Source organism: Gambusia affinis, linkage group LG08 (assembly GCF_019740435.1).
Source record: "Gambusia affinis linkage group LG08, SWU_Gaff_1.0, whole genome shotgun sequence".
Taxonomy (NCBI): domain Eukaryota; kingdom Metazoa; phylum Chordata; class Actinopteri; order Cyprinodontiformes; family Poeciliidae; genus Gambusia; species Gambusia affinis.
Window position 1 is genome coordinate 10,987,895 of NC_057875.1, and position 15,104 is coordinate 11,002,998.

At 39.2% G+C, this 15,104-nt stretch overlaps 3 protein-coding genes across 18 annotated transcripts in view; 2 read left to right on the forward strand and 1 right to left on the reverse strand.

Moving 5' to 3' along the window:
• c2cd5 (C2 calcium dependent domain containing 5) overlaps positions 1-2,645 on the forward strand; it is a 30,713-nt gene extending 28,068 nt beyond the window's left edge. For all 15 annotated transcript variants that reach the window (XM_044124655.1, XM_044124653.1, XM_044124649.1 and 12 more), the window contains one exon: positions 940-2,645. In XM_044124655.1, coding sequence (XP_043980590.1) covers positions 940-1,059 — 120 coding nt within the window. In that variant the 3' untranslated portion in view covers positions 1,060-2,645. The remainder of the gene's footprint in view (positions 1-939) is intronic.
• An 889-nt stretch (positions 2,646-3,534) lies between these two features.
• On the forward strand, positions 3,535-10,601 carry lmf2a (lipase maturation factor 2a). The gene is made up of 14 exons (XM_044124658.1): positions 3,535-3,786; positions 4,247-4,500; positions 4,588-4,616; positions 5,377-5,570; positions 5,667-5,845; positions 6,052-6,196; positions 7,424-7,552; positions 7,636-7,741; positions 7,819-7,915; positions 8,007-8,189; positions 8,263-8,431; positions 8,718-8,829; positions 9,706-9,814; positions 9,913-10,601. The coding sequence occupies exons 1-14, from the start codon at positions 3,693-3,695 to the stop codon at positions 10,285-10,287; spliced, it is 2,175 nt and encodes a 724-aa protein (XP_043980593.1). The 5' UTR covers positions 3,535-3,692; the 3' UTR covers positions 10,288-10,601.
• Positions 10,602-10,616: 15 nt separating this feature from the next.
• Positions 10,617-14,891, reverse strand: miox (myo-inositol oxygenase). 2 transcript variants are annotated; one of them, XM_044124660.1, is made up of 10 exons: positions 14,465-14,891; positions 14,303-14,377; positions 13,562-13,642; positions 13,245-13,407; positions 13,091-13,158; positions 12,219-12,328; positions 11,744-11,811; positions 11,317-11,366; positions 11,090-11,202; positions 10,617-10,999 (listed from the first exon to the last, which is right to left on the reverse strand). In XM_044124660.1, the coding sequence occupies exons 1-10, from the start codon at positions 14,480-14,482 to the stop codon at positions 10,891-10,893; spliced, it is 855 nt and encodes a 284-aa protein (XP_043980595.1). In that variant the 5' UTR covers positions 14,483-14,891; the 3' UTR covers positions 10,617-10,890. The 2 variants fall into 2 exon arrangements, with proteins under 2 accessions (XP_043980595.1, XP_043980594.1); XM_044124659.1 differs by having other exon boundaries at positions 11,090-11,366.
• Between the last annotated feature and the right edge of the window lie 213 nt (positions 14,892-15,104).

The window sequence follows — 15,104 nt, forward strand, 5'->3', positions numbered from 1 at the left end:
TTATTTATTTAAATGGAAATAAATGCAACCTTGAGATGATTGTGAAGAAAATTTGGGGGAAATTCAAAAGATGTGTCCTACTGAGGATACACAGCACAGTCCGTTAATTAGGGGACAGAATAATGTCACTGCTTGCAACAAACTGAGGCATACTAGTGTGTCGCATTTGTTGTCGCATTAGCATGACGCCATGTTATACATTTGGTTTTAACCCCGCTTGCCCAATGAGAGTCTAGCTGGCAGTGGAAACGCTTTCCTTGAATACGCCAGACTTAACCTGACAGTGGAAATGAGGCAATAGGGAGCCAAGCAATCTGCTGCTGTTGGTCACTCTGTTTTATCAACAGTGAGCAACATTTTTGAGCACTGCATACGTTCCTCTGCTAACAAGCTTTATGCAGATGTTGATTTCATTTTAGATTTAGGACTTGGGACTTGTTCACACTGTAAAAGTATTCAGACTTGCATTTAATGACCATGATGTCACTGCGCTTGATTGACCAGCAAACTGATCTGAACTAAACCCCACAATCTGTCTATGGGATAGTGTCAAGATAAAGATGAGACACAGCAGCCCCAACAATGCTGGAGGCTTGTAAGCTGCTGGGGCTAAAACTGGGCTTCCTTAATAGAGACTGGTCTCCTTCATGCCACACCGCATTGATCCAGTACATAGAGCATAGAGAACCCTGACCAAGTATTGCATGCATATACTCAACAGTACAAGAGCATGTTTTCAGTAGGTTATTTTAGCAATCCTTATTTTTATTTTTTTTGTATGTTGTGGAAAAAAATAAAAATTTCTTAACAGAAAATGAAACACGAAATATTTCACTCAGTGCGTACAGACAGTAGGTTTTACAATTTGAATTGTATACAGAATAAAATGCCTCTCTGAGTCCATATATTGCTGAGTCTACCTTTGATCCATTTTTTTAGGCTCAGTGCCTCATTAACGTGAGCGGGGACGCGGTCATCTGCGTCAGGGAGACGGACCAGGAGCCCATGACCTCGATGACTAATATCGGACAGACTTGTGCAGCTGATGGAGCGACATGACTCTGAGACAGCTGATCCGATTCCACCAGCAGGAAACACTGTCAGAGTGAACACACTCTCTTTAAGTCTAGTCATCCAAATCTGTGTGAATTTATATTTGCCTTAAAATTCTGAAAGATCCAAAGGTGTGTACATATAATATTAATAATATTCATAATAATACAATAATAATAAGGATAATGAGAATAAAAAACACTTACATGTGCTGAAAACAGTCTATTATCTGTAAACATATACGTAATATCTTTTCATGTTTGAAAAGAAATTGATGTGACTCTTATTGGTTGAAAATAACCAAAGGGGCGTCTAAATTAGAAGCTTTTCTTTTTACTAAAGCCGTCCGTAATGGGATTCAACCACAGCAACACTGTATCGGCCAACACATGAGGCAGCTATAGTTAATTTGTCCGTCTGCAAACCACAGACTTAATTTCAGTGGCCAGGCTAAAAGGGATGCAAGCATTTACAAGCAAACCATTTATATGCAGTTAGATTCTTACAGTGTTTTATGTAGCTTCTCATGCAAGTCAAGTGTTTCTATTTCAAAAGAGTTCTGCTTCTAAGGAAAATACAATCCAGCCTGCAGTAGGCATTTGGAGCCAAGACTTCCAATGTGCAGAGTAAACCCGCAGCATGTTTTGTTTTCAGGGGAAAGTTCTCCAGTTTTAATGTTGTCTAAATTTTTACTGGTATTGATAATAATTGTCACAGTATTGTTTTCATTTTTATTTCTTCAGCAAGTGTCAAAGGATAGTGTCACAAGCCAGTTTTGTTAGGTTTTTTTTTGTTTGTTTGTTTAGAATGGGGCAAGTTACTTTGAATAATTAAAAGATATATTTAGATTAAAGGTGTAATATGCAAATATTTTAGTAGAATAAAAATGTCCTTATTCCTTAATAAGATTTCCTAAAGGGAAATCTGTTCCAGTGGCTAATTTGTTACTTTTAAGTTCTCATTTATTTTCAAATGTAGAAATCAGGTAACAAAGAAAGCATGATTTTCATTTCCTTCTGGGTGGGAAGTTTGGGATTTATATTAAAATAAATAAATAAAAAATGGGCAGTTCGGATCTACCAGATTACTTTCAAAGGAAAAATTCTGGGATCTAACTAAGGCATGAGGCTTGCAAATTTTAGATCATGTTCTCTATGTGTAGCACCCATGTCAAATTTTACATTGCCAAGCTTCATCGCCGCTGCTTTGGGCCTTGTCATTTCAAGAGTCTCTCTGCTGATCTGTCTGGCATCTGGATTAGCATCTTCTAGAGTTGGTGCCACCTAAAAATAAACTCTGTAAATATTGTGTACAATCAGATTTGTTTTTCTGTATTTTTATAGCATCAAAGAATAAATTGTGATGCCTGTGCAGGGCATCCCTGATTTTAATCACTCTGTCAGTGATTTAAAGGTACTCCAATCTGTGTGATCAGTAGTTTTGTGATCATTTTTCTGTGTTGTGGCTAAAACTTGAATGTATATACATGGATGCTTTTGCTATTGGTCTAGCAGCATGCAGAGCATCTGCTTATTGCCATGAATCTGTATGCTTGCCTGGTAAATTGCACAATAAACTAATGTCAAACCAAATGTCAGTTTTTCTTAAGATATATTGTTTTACAATAGTTTTTATTACCATTTCTCATTTCCGCATTTTGTCACATAGCTGCAAGCATCATTTGGATGTGACGAAAGGAAGGGAAGACCGATAGTACGGTAATCTGAAAGGTGGGGCATGGATTTGTATTCTGCTTCCCAGTCTTGATGCTTTGTAAAACCACCTTTCACTGCAGTTAACTGAACATTTTTTGATGCATCTTTCTACTAGCTTTGCATTACACATCATCAGAATATACTTTATTGCTTCTCAAGGGGGAAATACTTATTTGTTTACAAGCTATTACATCTCCAAAGTGTTAAATATTAACAAAAGCAACCATAAGTCACTTATTAAAAAAATATACACCCACGTGTGAATGTTGTCTCCAAAATAGCTCAAGCTCAAATCTATCTGTGAACTTTTGCATTGGGTTATTTAGAGAGAAGTTGATGACTATTTACACAGAAAATAGAGGCTGGAGGTGGTTGGCCACTATTAACCTTTCTGTGTGAAGCGTGTACTTTCAGTGTGACCTGACACTGAAAGTGTCCATTTGGACTAAAAGGCTTTGTGAAAATGTATAAAATAGCGTTCGCTTTAACCACAAAAATAGTTGGGATTTTACACTTCATACATCTAAAATACATTACTGATTTTTTTTTTCTTGTTGCATGTTCTGTTGTTTTTCCACGTTCTACATTTATACTAAATGAATATTCCTAGATGCTGCAGTCCTCTGTTATTGTTTTTGAAAAGCTTATGAAAGTAAATAATAAACCACTTAACATCAAATAATATTTCCAAAGGGACACACGGGGTGTGAACACTTGTCACCCATTTTACACAAGAGTACTTAAACGCAACATGTATTTAAAAGGAGCAGCAGCGACACCTTGTGGCCACTCAGGTGATTTCAGAAACTTTTCCCGTTTAATACGTGTCTCCCGCTCGTCAAATCCCGTTTGCAGCTTCCTTTCTGCTTCACTGAAACAAGCGGCGTATGTGAAAGGAAGAACCTCGGTGGCCGGTGGTCAAACATGGGGGAAACTATCCTACCTCGGCGCCTGTTCCTCTGGTGCATGGCGCTCATCTACATGGTAGCTTTTGTTTCCCTCTACGTTCAGATACCAGGTGAGACTGAAAGAAGCCATCTTTCTCTCTCCCTCTTCTCCATGGACCGCGTTAGCATTGTTAGCTGAAAACTTGTAGCTGAGGCTTTCTGTGCTGCTGTGTTTACGTGGTGAAGGAGCGCCCGGAAACTTCTGCTATTCTGCGTACTGAGCTAGCTATGAGCTGCAGTCAAATCCAACCTGCTATAGTCACATGCTGGATATGTCTTTAAGCACGTCCACAACACAACTTTTACTAAAAGAATTATGATTGTAGCATGTAGCTGAAGTTCCAGAAAGTTCCTCCTGATTCTCGATTTATATTCCATATTCCATAATGCAGTTTCAGCTCAATTGCAGACCTGCATGTTTCAGTTGCATGTATTGAGTTTGAAATATCAAATTCAAATGCAAAATCTGCACACATTGACATGGACAATAGAAAAGTTAGTCCCAGACTAATTAACATTCCTTGTATCCAGGTCTGTATGGGAATGATGGGCTGCTCCCTGCCCGCTGGCAGCTGCGGTACACTGGGAAGCCTCTCCTGGAACAGCTGCTGACCTCTCCCACCCTGCTGTGGCTGGGACCCCATCTGGGCTTGGACACCCAGACGGCCATGGAGCTGCTGTGTCTCACTGGGGCCGCTCTGAGCCTGGCAGCCACGTTGCTGGAGCCTCTGAGGGACAGCCTGGTCTTCTTCTGCCTCTGGGCCTTGTACTTGTCTATGTACCAAGTGAGTTTGCGATGGCCTTAGCCTCCTTTCCTCTTTTCTCTGACACAGCATTTTTGTAATTTGCCTAAAAGTGTTTTCCTATTACAGGTGGGCCAGGTGTTCCTTTACTTCCAGTGGTAAGTGTTTTTGATATAGTTTGTGCTATAATCACAAATGAGAGACGGATGAGGAAAAGGATTTATGTTTTTTTCAAACTCAGTCAGATTAGATGTGGAATTATCTGATTATTCCTTTTCAAGTCTGCCCATAAATTCTCAAATACATATAGATCTGGACTTTGACTAAGCCAATCTGACAAATGCATGCTCTTATCAATATCCTTTCCAGTTCTGGATCTATCTGGATGTTTGATGAACCTCTGCTCCACACTCAAGTTTCTTTCAGGCTCTTACAGGTTTTCTTCCTGTATCGACCTGCATTAATTTCCACCATTCCTCCCTTTAACTCTGACCTGCTTTCCTGTCTTTGTTTGGGGTTAAAAAAGTTGAGATCTGTGTTGGTACTTCTCCACACCGAACGTTTTGTATGTATGCAAAGAAATATGCTGTTTAGTTACTTAGCTGCAGTGGCTTTTAATTAAGGATCCCAAATAAAAATGCTGCATGCCACACTTTTTACATTTCTCATTTGTTGAAGCTTGTGATTGTAATGCACAAGCATTACCTCACATTAAGATGTGCAGGCCAGTTCAGTTTTCATTTTCACACAGTCTCTACAAACAACAGTCGGACGCTGCTTTGTCGTCATAGTGATGTTTGGCTCTGCTGCTGTGCAACAGAACTGCAGATAACTCACTCATGATGAGATCCTCTAGTCCCCTCTCTTTCTGCATCTTTTCCTGCTTCCTTTTTATGTTATTTTTTTTCCGGTCTGCAGGGACAACTTGCTGCTTGAGACCGGGTTCCTCTGTATCCTTGTGGCTCCCCTGAGATTAATAAGGGGATCTCGAGCGGTCAGAGAGCACGATCCTGTGACCTTCTGGCTGATTCGCTGGCTGCTCTTCAGGCTGATGTTTGCCTCAGGAGTGGTGAAGCTCACCTCCCGTTGTCCCACGTGGTGGGGCCTCACAGGTACAAGTGTGAATCGCACGAAACGCTGCAGGTGTTACCGGATTTCATTGGAAAATCTGTCTGATGGGTTATGTTTCTTGTGTCTGTGTTCAACAGCTCTGACATATCATTATGAAACTCAGTGCATCCCTACTCCACTGGCCTGGTTTGCCCACCAGTTGCCGGTCTGGTGGCAGAAGCTCAGCGTAGTGGGAACATTCGTTATAGAAATCCCTGTACCGTTTCTCTTCTTCAGTCCTTTGCGACGGCTGCGACTTGCTGCCTTTTATATGCAGGTGAGAAGAGAAGTGAAATGAGATTCTTGAATGCTTCCTAAGAGTCCAGATATTCATTGATTGACTGTTCTCTAACCTATTTTTGTTCCAGTCTTAGTTGCTAGTGTCTTATTAGTTGTTCATTTATTAATAAGGTAAATATTAGATTTTTTTTCTTCTTTTCTACATTTTGTTTGTAAATTGGGTCGTTTTTGTTCTCTGTGTAGTTTCTTCTTCAGGTGCTCATCATTTTGTCCGGTAATTACAACTTTTTCAATCTGCTGACGGTGACCCTCTGTCTGTCCCTTCTGGATGACCGCCACGTCAACTTTTGGCTCCGCAAAGCAGACAAATCTGGAGACGAGAACAACGGTACATGCTGGCAATTCACTTGCATTTCCTCCCATTGCTAACCTGCAAAGCAGTTTTTATTTTTTATACTTTGAGTAGATGTGGAAGATTTTGAAAGAAAGAAAGCATTTCTTGTTGGTGGATTATCTGTCAGACTTGAAAATCTATAATGAAGTTTTCAAGTTTTAGACAGGGATAATATAAGGCGAGTCTGGCAAAGTATGAACTTTGCTTTCATTAGATTACCTTTTATCACCACTATGCAAAAATAAAAAATGGATAAATGTTGAAATTATTGGTGTTGATCCATGCATAAATATGTCTGTACAAACATGTATTCATGTTTAGGAAGAGCAATGATCATGATTGAAAAGTAGGGAGGAATTACTGTTTATAACAGGATATGGAATTTGAATTTACAACCTATCTAGCTTTAAAGAATGGCTCAATTAATTGAGAACAAACTTATTCTAGGCAGAGACATTTCCAGTTCTGTATAAGGATGGAAAAATTAAGCATTGGGACAAGCTTTCTACACTTTTTGATTTTTAGGACACAGAAAAAAAAATCTAATATTGGCTAATAAATATAGGGGATTTAACAAAACAACTTAATTGTGACATTTCAACTCACTGAAAATTACACGGGCTTGCTGTCGGTTCCTGATTTAAAAAAAATAAATGAGTATTTAGTTTACAGGGGTTTCCCCCAGAAAACTTGCTGTGCTTGGGGCAGCAGGGCAGTCATCCAGCCGCCCGCCATAATTTTGAGTTAAAAAATTATGAAAGTTGACAGAAAATTTGTAAATATAACATGATATTTATGCATTACTGGAAGATCAATACCTAAACACCAACTATAAAGTCTTAAAAAAGGCAGTAATTAGAAAAAAATAATAAATGAACAATGTTAAACCTGGTTTGAAGTGGTGGGTGCACAAGTAATATATATATAATACACTGTAGAAAACCCTGGTGTAGGATACTCCCGTCCAACAATTTTTTTTATTTTGTTCCAGATGCCAATAACAGGACATATTATTCTATACCAAATTACAAAAATTGGACGCTGAACTTGTTAAATTGTTTTACTTAAAGATTTGTCAAACCTACAGATAAGACTTAATTAGTATTAAATCAACCTCTGACAACATTTTTGTTTTTTTCCAAGATGATCAGAACTTGTAAAAAGCCTCTTATTTGCAGAAACACATTCATTCTACTTATTTGTTTATTTTTCTCTCCATAGACTCCAAGCTGTTGCTGTGGCTTTCTCGCTTAGCGGAGCTGCTAGTTTGGACTCTCTTGATCTTTGGAACAATCATCTGGTTCGACCTGCAGGTGGATTCAGCCAAGCACAGTGTCTCATCGCGCACAGGTCGGTAGCTCTGCTTCAGTTTCCAAGAAACGTTTGGAAAAATTTGGCACTTCATTACTTTGGTATTCATTTGACGTTTGCAGCATTCACATACCACCAGTTTAACCAGTTTCTGAAGACTGTCACCATCCCCTGCATCTGGATCGGTGTCCTCTCGCTCACCTGGGAGTTGGTCACATCCATGTTCAGGTATGTAGCGTGTTCTCTGTTTTTGGATCCTTGTCATTCAAGTTGTTCATCCTACTTTAATGTGAATTTATATGCAGGTGTGCGTGCATCTCTGGCTTCCTGAAGCGGTTTTGGGGGATGATCCAGTGGACGGTGTTTGCCGCTGCTGCTGTGTCGATGTTTGCAGTCAGTCTGGTGGGTGCTGGAAGATCAGAGTTGCAAGATCGATGGTTTACAAATGTCCAGCAGAATCTCATTGTAGTTTTCTCCCCCCCTTTTTTTTCAGGTGCCTTTTAGCTACATAGAGTATGACTCTCACTCCAGGTTGTGGCCAGGGGTGCGTCAGGCGTACGGACTGGTGGATCGCTACCAGCTGGTCAACTCCTACGGCTTGTTCAGAAGGATGACGGGAGTGGGTGGGAGGCCAGAGGTGGTCATTGAAGGGAGCAACGATGGGAACACATGGACGGTGAGGTGACGGTTTAAACGGGATCTGTTCACAGTATGCGAGTTGTTTGCATGATTCTGATTTGTCCTTGCAGGAAATTGAGTTCATGTACAAGCCAGGGAACGTCAGTGCGTCTCCCCCTGTGGTGACGCCACATCAGCCTCGCTTGGACTGGCAGATGTGGTTTGCGGCTTTGGGGCCTCAAACTCAGAGTCCGTGGTTCACTAGTCTGATGTACCGACTCCTGCAAGGCAAAAGAGAAGGTGCAAAACCCTTTTGAGTTGTTGACAAATGAAAACTGAAACAAATGGAGCAGTTCTTTTTTTTTTTTAAACTGGGTCAGATCTGCATGTTCTCTCCCATGTTGTAGTTTCCATTCTCTGAAAGAAATCGGCATAAATTCACCGAAAGACGAAGCAGTTTTTTTCCTGACGTTGTTTTAAATTCCCTCTAAAACCAAGATTAAATCAGACTTCTTTTTTTATTTAACAAGGCAACGCATTCAAAGGAACAAATGGTTCTCTTAACGTTTTCCTTTTGCTCCTGCAGTGATTGAACTGATCCAGACGGATGTATCCAAGTATCCATTTCACGAGGAGCCGCCTACCTACCTGCGAGCTCACCGCTACCGATACTGGTTTACTGAACCAAAGGCCAATGGGTCAGTGCTCACCGTTTCTCCACCAGCACTGAGACATTACAGCCACATTTTGATGTGCAGCTTCTTACAACACTAATTAAACTCATTGAACCTTTTCCCATTTCCTAAGTCATGGTGACAAACTTTTTTTTTTTTTAAAGTCTGTCACCAAAACTTGGGCTTTTAATCTGGATTTTATGTGATAGACCAACACAAAGCGAAATAAAAATGAAAAATGTTTTCCAAGAATTTTCACAAGTTTGGGATTCCTAAGGAATTTTTTAGTAGTTTCCGGATCTGACTTCATTTTGAACTTTATTCCTTATTGTTTGTTTTTTCCTTCCTTGTGCCATATCCCCATTTTATAGTTTCTGGATCCTTATGTAAACCCTACCTGCAACAGAAATACCAGTAACAGTTTTTTTTTTTTTTTTTGTTTTTTTTTTTTGTTTTTTTTTAATGCAATGGACTTAAATGACTGGGAAGTTGATGTTAGAAAGGTAGGACATTTTTGACTTGGACAATTGTAAAACTTTGTCCCAATTTGAATTCAGCCTCTTTATTCATGAGTTGTGTTGGTTTTTCATATAAAATCACAATAAAATACATTGACATTTGTGTTTGTAATTTTACAAGCCTTTTGCAATTTATTTCTCTTCAGTTTTTTGATTGCACAATTGTAGAAATCTAAGAGAAAAAAACCCTCTTATTTTTCTCAGATATTTTGCCTAAATGTTGTGTCTGAAAGTGCCAAAGCTTAAATTGTAAATCAAGACTCGTTTTGAGAAGTCTTTTGTATGAAAAACATTAGGAAATCAGAAATGTAATCTTTGCCTCATAAATTGGAATCGTGTAAATCAGAATAATGAAGATTGATCCATGTTTGGATCCATGCAGATCTTTTCCAGAGCGCTGGTGGAGGAGGGTCTATGATGAAGAGTTCTATCCCAGAGTGCACTTGGGCAACACCTTCTTGGAGGGCATGCTCACCCAGTTTGGACTAAAGGTAAATCTGTCCATAAATGGTTACGATCACGGAAGAATGACAAAAGCCTTTGAAGGTGAGGCTCATTTTTATGATTTTTGTTTTTCTATGTTTTGCAGGACAAGTCTGCTTCACGTCGGGTTTCCAACACCGCTGTTGCCCAAGCGGTGAGGTGGGTGCGCGCTCAGTTTAGAGGCGTTCCCACCCACACACTCATCTGGACTCTCATTGCCTGTAGCGCCACCTTCTGTCTGCTCCAGGGTTTGCGCGGCCAGACCAGGCACACAGATCAGACTGCAGTCACCAATAAGGCGGCTGAGAAGGTGGACGATCTCTTGCCAGATCTTTCAGAAGAAAAACAGGCAAAGGAGGACGAGAGTGAAAAGAACACTGAAGATGAAGAGGAGGATGAAAATGAACAAAAGGTAGACAGTGAAAATGATGATGAGGAAGAGTTGGTGAAGAAAGATGAGAGTCATGACGAAAGTTTTTAGAGAAGTTTCAGACTTTGATCACCACCTGCCTTAAAAAAAAGCCAGAGGATATTTCTGCTTCTTTCTTCTGCCTCCACTTTATTTCAGCAATATTTCTAATGCTGAGGAAGAAAGAAAATATTCCTGGTTGCTGTAACCAGGAAATGGAAATCAGAGTATTGAGCTCAGGTTTGTTTTTTTCAAGGGAGTAAATGTATATCACTGCTGTTTTCTGTGTTTTTGCACTTGCTACTCTGTCTTTCTATGTGCTCTGAATCATGTCCAGCACTTTGTGTCACTGTCGCTTTTTGTAAATAATTAGGTATTATTAGAAATGAAATACCACAGGAGACATTGCAGTAGTTTTTATATAGATTTTTTTTAACATGTCAAAATACAATAAAACAAAAAAAAAAAAAATTGTACATACATCCATAATTTCAAACATTATGCGAGACTTGAGGATTCCTGTGATTCATGTTGCAGAGATGGAAGTTTCCGGAATCAAAAGGTGATAACCAAAAAAGCACCAAGTCCAGCTTAAGTGTTGATAAAACACAGAGTTATTCATATTTACATTTTATAGTCATGTATCTGATTTCTGATGTCGATGCTGCTGCTGGTTCACCACTGCAGCACTCCGGGACAGTATTTATCGATCAGAGACTGGTAGTAAGGCCTCAACTCATCTACGTTGGGTAAATCTGTGGTTTTTGTGTACAGATCAAATTTGCTGCAGAGACAGAATTCAGAGTTAGGTCTCACTAGTCAAATCCTCTATTAGTCAAATGAGAGGGTATTTCTGAAAGAGGAATATACCCACTTGAACTCTTTGACCCAGGGCAGCATCTGCAGGTCCTTGTGGTTGCACAGGTGGGTGTAATCTCCGTGAGAGTGCCAGGGGTAAAAGGAATGGAATCTAATCATGTACAGCCCCTGTGGACAAACACAAAAACAAGCAAGACCTTCAACCAAGACCTTGGAATTGACATAAACCCCAACCTGCCTGCCAACTGCTGGGCCAATCACTTCATGTAATGATTCACGCACCTCCTCTGGGATGGAGCAGTTGTTGAACTTTATGACTCTGTAGAGATACTCTGAAAGAACAATGTAAACGCAGAAACAAGACTTATATTTCACTTCACACTAAGCATGTCTAAAGTTTGATCCCAGACAGTAAACTATATCGAAATTGAGTGAGGATGAGGACTTTTAATATTTCCTTCCCAGCAATGTAGTTTTATAAAAAAAAAAACAAAACTTGCTCCCAGCTACAGCTGCTGTTTTGGCAAGCATCACCATATATCATCATATATCACTAGCATAAAATCCAATCTGTCTAAGCAGGCTGTTCTCTGTCTTAGAGAACAGTCTCAGCATTTCTCTGCAATATTTTTACAGCATTTAATGATATTGCAGTATATCATTTAGCTCTGATTCAGGAAAGCATTCGATCTATAATAGCTTTTCTTACCATCATGGCCCCAGGACATCAGCACTTTGTCAAGGCCACAGTTGGGTTCATAGATCCCGTATTCAGTCCTAAAGAAAAAAGAAGAAACTGATGCTGAATCCTATTTCCTCCACTCTCCCTCAGTCTTGGTGTTATTTTGTGTTTCTAAGAGGATGTCACAGTTTCTCCTGTGATGAGTGTGTGAAGTGTATTAAATGCACACCCTGTATTGTCCACAGTATACACCAGTGTCCATTTTGTTCTGATTCCCCGATTCTGTTTTACTCGCAACTTCTATAATGCAAGAACTGCCTCTGGATATGACTGTTAATTATTGTTATTGTTCTAACAATGACCCAGTTGAACATAGTTATACTGGAAAATACCATTGATCATGTCATATGATTGTACTGTGTATATTTAATCTGTGAAACATAAAATATTGACATATTTAATTTCTATTTAAGCAGTAAGAATTCAATCTGAAAAAACTTACTTGTATTTTGGGTTTTTCTCATCTGGGTTGTCCTGGAAGGTGCTTTCTCTGAACACTATGGAGTTTTGAAACTTGCAGCCCACAGGGAATGTGTCTCCTACTACTGCCCACTAAAACACACACACACACACACACACACAGTTACCTGCCACAAAATGATTTATTCAGATTGTATGCTCAATAAGAAAGAATATTAACTTTGCTGTACAGTACTGACTTGTTTTCTTTTCTTTTTTAATTTAGGGCCCAAACTTTTTGTGTTTTGTTTAACATTTTATATGAAAGAAGTGCCTAATTGTGGAAAGAAAGATTTTCAATGATCGTTTCCAGAATTATGATTGGCCTCTTGGTAGCTTCTCGTTCTATGGCCTGTCTTGATAGGTTTTTTTATTGTCATTGTCTTTTCATTTTATGATGTTGGACTGAAAAGTGTTTTGTGAAATGTCAAAGACTTGATTACGCTAACTCTGCCTTGGTCTTCTCCACAAAATTATCCCAAACCTGTCTGCTGTGTTTCTTGTTCTTCGTTTTGCTGTTTGTTTGCTGGTGTGCTCTAATAAACCTCTGAGGTCTTCACTAACAGCTGTGTTTATACTGTGATTAACATGGGGAGCTCCTTTTTCTAACTAGTTGACTGTTGAAAGCAATTGAATTGGATTTTATTAAGGGATATTTACTTAAAGGGAGCTCAAAATTGGCATGACACTTTTTTATTACTTGCAATAAAACTTTGAAGTTGTGTTACCCCCTCCAATGTTTCAGTTTCCTTACACTTTATAATCATCCATCACAAAAAAAACTTCAGTTGAAATGCAGGAATACAAGTCAAAATATAATGCAGATATCGTAAAGTGATATAGTCTGTGTCATACCTGCGGCTCATCCCACAGGGCCAAGATTTTCCCAACATCATGGATCAGCCCCACTAGCTGGAACCAGTCTGAGGTGATACGGGGGAATCTGTAAGCTTTGTACTAGTCTATAAGGTGTAATTGTTTTCCATCAGCGTCTCACTTTAGAAGGTACCTTTGTCTGGATGTTCTTTGCGGATGCCCTCAGCAGTCTGGAAGGCGTGGAAGGAGTTGGGAAAGTCGACGTCTGGATCAGACTCGTCCACCAGCTGGTCCAGAGACATGATGGCGTCCATCATTCCCATCTGAGAGTGGTTGCAGTGGGTCCATACAGCGTGCTGCAGAGGGTGCAGTATGACTACTGGTAAGGCTTTTCTTTTTATATCTACATCTAAGTTTGTTACTTGCAGGAAATGCTGCTGAAACAAAACAAGTTTGAAATAGAAAACAACTGAATAATTAATTGTTGCTGTTTGCCCCTGTTTGTTTCACCTTTTGCTGGACAAAGTCCACCGTCTGGTTGGTGTGCATCACACTGTATGTTTTAAAGACTCTGTTGAAGAGACTTCCATCCTGAAACGAAAGGAAACAATGTCTGCCAATGTTGACATTTCATAACACCAATCCACCATCATCCATTGCAATATGAGGGATTGAAGAGCCTGGAGAAAAGAGAAGTTCCTCTTTGTCACATTGGGCAATTTTATTAAGTAATGTAATATTATTGTTTTAATATTTACATCAACAGGTAAAATGAAACTCCTCATCAATAGAAAGTCTTGTTTTGTCAGAAACGGTACAGGACATACTGCAGGCTTGTTTTTGAAGTATAAAAAGCTGCATCGCGCTTTCTTATTTTTGTAATACTTTCCATATCTTACATAAAATTTCAAGATAATCTTTAAAAGGGTCTTTGATTCTACAACATCAAACTTTCTCACTTCCTCATAAAAAGTGCAAGTTGGATTTTTGGTTTTGAACAAAAATTTATATTACAGCATTCTTAACTAGATCTAGTTGAACATAATTCTGTGTTTTAAAGAACCTAACTTACTAAGGTACTTACTTTCTATGCACAGCCAATGATACAAATATATTATTACAAAGCAAAAAATTTAATATTTTAGAATGAATGTGGTGTTAAACAGTTGGCCCTGTGAGCTTACAATTATAAACCAATGGATGGATAAAGAGTTGTTACAAGCTGAAAAAAAAGAAGAATCTCACACTCACCACAAAGTTTCTGTATTCTTCTTTCTCCTTGGAGTTTTCTAAGTTTGGCCGATATGCCAGGGATGGATCTGGCCCCTACATGTAAAATAACAATTAGATATTTTTTTTTTAGCCCATAACTATTCCAGAAGGTGTTTTTAGATACATAAAAATAATACTTACAATGTCGACCACCCTCATGACTGATGGATGAGTAGTAATCACAATGTTCAGGTGTGCCGGTTCTCTGGAGACTCGCCTGCTTGCTCATATATATCCTCCTGGTTCCGACTGCAAAGTGTCTGACCTATCAATTTCTTTATAAAACCCGCATGAAGTGTACACCCATGTCCAGTCACAATTTAACCAACCCTTACCTTGTGTGTTGAACGTTGGCCTTGTTTGTGTGTTCAACACAACGTCCATCACAGGAAGTTTTTCTTTTTAGAGGAATCAGCAGAATATGTGTTTGGACACGTGTGGAATGAATCAGCAATTTTTTGGACTTACATATTAGTTGTATTAATATAATTGTTTTGATTCTTCATTTGAATCAGTTGAGTAGAGTCTGCTTATCAGAATCTGCTCAGTCTGCAGTCAAATAATAAAAAAATCGACTGAGATGACACAGGGCCTCTTTTTTTCTCAAGAGTTTCTGGGTATTGACCCAATTGCGCACAGAGAGAGCCCTGACGACATTTCTCTGTATCAGAGGTCCTCGTTATCTTGGTCAGCTGTTTTAAATGCAATATGCACAGAGATAACGTGGACTAAATAGTTCAAACAGGAACCCACTGTGTTTGTAGTTTGTTGTCTGCTCCTT

What these genes read in the sequence shown, in the direction of transcription:
- lmf2a (XM_044124658.1), top strand. Translation starts at nt 3,693, where the DNA reads ATGGGGGAAACTATCCTACCTCGGCGCCTGTTCCTCTGGTGCATGGCG. An exon ending in TGTACTTGTCTATGTACCAA is followed by an intron (nt 4,501 to 4,587) that starts GTGAGTTTGCGA and finishes TTCCTATTACAG; the next exon opens with GTGGGCCAGGTGTTCCTTTA. An exon ending in ATCTGGAGACGAGAACAACG is followed by an intron (nt 6,197 to 7,423) that starts GTACATGCTGGC and finishes TTCTCTCCATAG; the next exon opens with ACTCCAAGCTGTTGCTGTGG.
- miox (XM_044124659.1), bottom strand. An exon ending in CAAAGAACATCCAGACAAAG is followed by an intron (nt 13,159 to 13,244) that starts GTACCTTCTAAA and finishes GTATCACCTCAG; the next exon opens with ACTGGTTCCAGCTAGTGGGG. An exon ending in CCCTGGGTCAAAGAGTTCAA is followed by an intron (nt 11,000 to 11,089) that starts GTGGGTATATTC and finishes CTGTCTCTGCAG; the next exon opens with CAAATTTGATCTGTACACAA.